Source organism: Eufriesea mexicana, unplaced genomic scaffold (assembly GCF_001483705.2).
Source record: "Eufriesea mexicana isolate 0111107269 unplaced genomic scaffold, ASM148370v2 scaffold1523, whole genome shotgun sequence".
Lineage (NCBI taxonomy): Eukaryota > Metazoa > Arthropoda > Insecta > Hymenoptera > Apidae > Eufriesea > Eufriesea mexicana.
This window is the reverse complement of record NW_016909723.1, coordinates 18,709-24,243: the sequence shown is the minus strand read 5'-3', so window position 1 is coordinate 24,243 and position 5,535 is coordinate 18,709. Positions and strand designations below refer to the sequence as shown.

At 38.2% G+C, this 5,535-nt stretch overlaps 1 protein-coding gene across 1 annotated transcript; it reads left to right on the top strand.

Moving 5' to 3' along the window:
• Positions 1 to 1,808: 1,808 nt before the first annotated feature.
• LOC108548445 (zinc finger protein 37) lies at positions 1,809 to 5,273 on the top strand. The gene is made up of 2 exons (XM_017901368.1): positions 1,809 to 3,030; positions 3,268 to 5,273. Exons 1-2 carry the CDS (start codon positions 1,868 to 1,870, stop codon positions 4,796 to 4,798), a joined length of 2,694 nt encoding a protein of 897 aa, XP_017756857.1. The 5' UTR covers positions 1,809 to 1,867; the 3' UTR covers positions 4,799 to 5,273.
• The last annotated feature ends 262 nt before the right edge of the window (positions 5,274 to 5,535 follow it).

Genomic DNA, 5,535 nt, shown 5'->3' with positions numbered 1-5,535 from the left:
AGAAAATTCAGATATTTTTACTGAGACGGTATGTTTTAATAGATCACATTATAACAATTAGTTACTGCCATCCTCTATCGGTAAATTCAAAAGTACATATTTTCTGACAAATGATAAATTCAAGCACAGAAGAAGAATCTTTTCGTTCATATCTAGCATGGTTAACACAGTTGATTTAATACGATTATCATCGAACGAACAAATGAAAACGAACGAATGAAAGAGAGAGAGAGAGAGAGAGAGAGAGAGAGAGAGAGAGAGAGAAAGAGAGAGGGGGGAGGGGGGAGGTTTGTGTGCGTGAGTGTCTATGTGAAAGAAAACGCAAGAAAAATTTTTAATTCTCCATGGTTTATCGTTTGCCATACAAATTGGCAAATATATATTGGTTCAGAAGAAGCAGTATACCATAATGAAGGAGGTAACCATGGAAGAAAGAGAAGAAGCATATAGTTTATCGCGAAAGTAGGGAAGATGATACATCTGTTTGAAAGAATGCTTGTTTCATGGAAAAATACGCATAACGAATCAAATGCTAAAATTCGCTTAAACTCGTGAATTCACTTTCAAAAAAGCGTATATAAAGAATCATGAGCTTTGCAAGCGATAGAAACAACTAAAAATGAGTCAATGTAGTAGAGGATAGGGATAATGATGGTTAGTGATAGAAAGGGATAATGAAGTGAGTCGAGTCGCAGGAGAGAAAAACAAGAGGTCGCAGACGGGAGAATCGGAGGAGGGTTGGAAGGACGAAAGGGGTATGGAAAGAGTCTGAAGTAGGGAAGGAAGGGTGTCTGAGTGGGCGGAGGGGTAAAATTCAGACTGATATCGACCGCGAATTGCGCTTGCGTGGAAAAAGGCGCGCAATCGCTGTTGAGGAAGTAACGTACTGCCGCGAGGAAGAGGCAGTCAGTCGATCGTCGCGGCGACCATCATCGACGAGTAACAATCTAGACGTTCTATCGTCGTTTTCTTATATGGCTGCCGTGGTTATTTCACGACCAACGTTCCTTCTTGCATTAATATCGATCACTTCATCGGTGAGAGGTTAAAGCACCGCGTATCTACATATGTAATACGCCGACCGATTATCTCACGTAAGCACTAAGCTGATTCCTTGACTTGCGCGAACGTATCAAACTGTTTTCCTTCAACTATCGCTTTCAGCGTTGTTCCATTTCTTCCGGTATCCTACCAACAGCCTCGGTGATTCCAATGCGCGCACCGACTAAACACGTATTTGCAGAAAGGTAACACGTGAGACGGGAAGTTGTTACTAGTAAGCATGCATCGAATTCGTAAGTAAGAAGAGGAACAAAATACGTTCAACTATTTCTACGAAATCAGATTTTTCCGTCTTTGTTCGTTATTTCATTTGCAACGTTTGGATAAATTGTAAGATACAGAATCGACAATTGCAATATTTTCGTCATGTACGAAAACTCATCTTTTAAACAAAAATAAACGTTTGAACGTATTACATTACAAATATTTGCTTTAAGCAACGCAGAAAAAAGTTGATATAGTAAGTTGGGAAGAAAAGACAAGGGAAAAAAGGAAAAGAGTGTGCGAAAGAAGGAGAGGAGAGAGGGGGAGGGAGAGAAACGCAAACAAAGGGTGAAAAGAAAAGGAAATATTGGAACGATAAGAATACGGTAACTGACTGTGTAGTTATTTTATGAACGGATACACATGCTTCATTGCCTTTATTGATTCTAGTTCTTATTACAAGAAATAAACCAAAAGTTTTTTTTGTACGAACCAAAACCAAAATAGAGTTAATCATGAATGCGTGGCATGATTTCAAGATTGATGGGGGGGGGGGAGTGATAAGTTACGAATATCTGTATGTAAGATAAAAGAAGCATAAATGACCACGCTCGATATGCAGCAAACCGTTTTAAGTCAAGTAGCGGGAAACGAACAACCGCAGCAAGAAGAAATTCAGCTGACGGAATTATTACCGGTGAAACAGTCGCGAATCAGACAGAATGAAATCTTTAAACACATTGATACAAATACCGATGCGACCGATGCTTTAAAAATACTTCGTAGTTTCACTATTGTTGATAGTTGTAATGTTCATGAACACGAACTTCATTCACCAAGTTTTCCTCTTGATAGAAAACCTGTGCACTGTGAACAACGGAAGCAAAACAATAGTAAACGGTGTCAAGGGGAGAAATTACGAAATAAAATTCCCGAATATGACAAAAATGTGGTTGATAGGACCGAAATCGGGAAAGAGAGAAAAAAAAATGATAATCGTCGATTTGAGAATGAACCAAAGACAGAGAAAAGAAAATATAAATATATCGATAAAATGTCAATGTCTGGTCGTGTAGCAAAATCCTTGAAGAAGAGTACAATCATCGACACAGTAGAAAATAATAAAGAACAAGAAGATAAAATAAAAAGACACGGAGAATTAAAAGGTCGACAAAAGGTCAGAGAAAATGCATTCCTTGAGCATGAAAAAAGAAATTACTTAACCGAATATAACCAACAGGTAGAATCGCCTTTTTATCTCGATCTTGATAAGAATAACCATTTAAATGATGAGATTTACGTGTTTCATCATGACTTAATAAGTGAGGAACAAAGACGAAATACACACTTAGGAAACCTAGAAGAAAAATATGAAGAAAGCGAGGACTACAGAACAACTACGGATGGAGTATTATTCAATCAAATAGCAATTTCTTCTGAAACAACGATTGACAATAACATCAATGAAGCTGATGAAGGACTTACCGTCGTTACTATCGAACAAAATTGTCCAATTGATACGAAAGTGACAACAAATTCGAAACTACTGTTCGAGAATTCGGTGAAAGAATCAAAAATAAACTTCTGTACAACGACTAGTTATCTTGGAAATAAAAGTGAGAATAATAATACTATTGGACCAAATGGATGTAAAATTAAAGAGAATTATACCGATTCATTGTTCAAACCAGATGACTGTGATAACATAATTGTCGTCGATTCGTCATCATCGTCCTCATCGTCCTCGTCATCATCTTCATCGTCATCGTCATCGTCATCGTCGACATTGTCATCATCATCGTCAACGTCATCGTTATCCACATCATCGTCGCCTTCGTCATCTTCATCGTCATCGTCAACGTCGTCATCGTCATCATCATCGTCGTCGTCGTCGTCGTCTTCGTCGTCTTCGTCGTCGTCGTCGTCGTCGTCGTCGTCGTCGTCGTCGTCGTCGTCGTCGTCGTCGTCGTCGTCGTCATCGTCGTCATCGTCATCGTCCACTTCGTCGTCGTCGTCATCATCGTCGTCGTCATCGTCGTCGTCGTCGTCATCATCGTCATCGTCGTCATCATCGTCGTCGTCGTCAACGTCATCGCCGTCATCGTTACCTTCGTTGATGTTACCATCATGCACATATTTACGAAAAAAGAATATATGTAACATTAAAGATGGACGAAGTATCAATGAAACTAATATCGCACATGATACAGAGGAGAAGCAAGAGAATCAGCAAAAAAGATATTGTTGCGTAGTGTGCGAGGCGCGATTTAAAGGTAGCGGTGGTCTTCGTAATCATTATAAGATCGTACATGGAGCAGGGCCGGTTTTCAAATGTGACGAGTGCGGTAAAGAATTCCCATTAAAAGAAAGATTAAAATTACACGTGAGAACACATACCGGTTTTAAACCTTATAAATGTTCAGAGTGCGACAAAAGTTTCGCTAGAGGAGGGCAATTGGTGCAGCATCGACGTACACACAGTCAGGTAAAACCATATCGTTGTGGCTTATGTTCCGGCACGTTTACTTGTGCTGCAAATTTAGCATTGCATGTAAAACGACATAATGGTCAAAAGGATCACAAATGTGAAATTTGTGGCCGCGCGTTCGTTCGACGAGACGCGCTTAAGAAGCATCTCGAATGTCTTCACAGAGACGTGAAATCTTTTCTCTGCGTGATTTGCAACAAAACCTTCAAAGGCCATCTTCCTCAACATATGAGGACACATGCACGTGACAGACCACATGGTTGTGCCACGTGTGGGCAAAGGTTCGCTCAAAAATCTCAACTGACTGTACATCAGAGAACGCATTCTGGGCAAAGACCGTTTAGATGTTTGGTTTGTTGGCAGGCATTTGCACATTCGACGGCACTTAAACTACATACGAGAAGGCACACCGGCGAAAGGCCGTTTAAGTGTGCCGAATGTAATGCTGGTTTCACCCAACTACCCCATTGGAAAAAGCACATGAAATGTATCCATGGCAGGAATGAACCTTATGCTTGCAAGAAATGTAAAAGCTTTTTTAGAATTAAAAACGATCTGGAATGTCACGAGAAAACTTGTCATCCTGAGTGTGAAAGCGAAAACAATATTTCGAATACTCGAACCTCGGATTCAGTAACAGCCACTATGATGTCGGCATCAATTTCGGTGACCTTACAGCCAACAGCATCATTACTTTCCAACGAAATAATCACTGACAAATCTACGTTGTCGCCCTCTAAATATAGAGTAATGACTGTCGAGAGAATGAGATTATTACTCGCTGTACTTCTTAAGAGAATCAGTAAACAAGAAAGGCTCGACGAATTAGGTTTTGGTAAACGATTAATTGACGAAGTTCTTTACGATTCTCTGATATCTGCTGGCAAAGATCCAATCACGAGCAATGGACTTTCAGAACTTGAAACTCTCACCAAAAACCTCGAGATATTTCTAAAATGGACCGTACCCAAAGAACATTGGGAAAATTTTCGCAGATTAAATAAGACTCCTGAAGATATCCTGGAAACGCTGACTGCTACTTAAATAAAAATCGTAAACATTTCAACCTCACTTACACATATTATTACATATTTACCAAAGATTAACAGAAATTTCGGTATATTTGAATTTCTTCGAAATGAAGAAATTTAAGAAAACCATCTGATCCTAAAATAATAAAGGCTTTTTACATTCAAGACTGTATTTCCCGAAATGGATGATTTATACATGATATTTTATATATAAAAATGTATAACTTTCCTAAGCGATACGTAAATGAGCAGATACAGATAAATAATAAATAAGGAAAACTTGAACCGGCGAAGGTAGAGGACATGTGTTCAGCATACGAGCTGGCACATGTTAATCGACAGACTATTTCAATAATAGTTCATTGTAATATAGATAACAAAACTGTTGCTAATTATTTATTAGAATTTCAATACACAAATGTCGTTTCATTTAGTCTAAAATTAATATTTGCTAGTCCAAAGTGCAAACGCAATATTCGTAATAACGTTCGGGCAACTCGTTAATCCTCTTCCATTATTTTATTCTATTCGTAATAAAATAAATCAAATCATATATATATATTTTTTTTTTGGCTTTTATGAAATATATAATATACATATATATTTCATAAAAGTAATAACGAGTTGCACAATGAACGATAAACAATTTTGTTGCTATGTAAAACTAAGAAATCGGTATCGGTTTTTTCATGTGATAAGTTAATTATGCATCAAGTGCCATGTTATTTGTACAAATGTTCGTATGTACAA

Bases quoted from the DNA above. Each gene is read 5' to 3' on its own strand.
- LOC108548445 (XM_017901368.1), top strand. From the start codon at position 1,868: ATGACCACGCTCGATATGCAGCAAACCGTTTTAAGTCAAGTAGCGGGA. The intron at 3,031-3,267 runs ATCGTCATCGTC...GTCATCGTCCAC, and splicing joins TCGTCATCATCTTCATCGTC to TTCGTCGTCGTCGTCATCAT.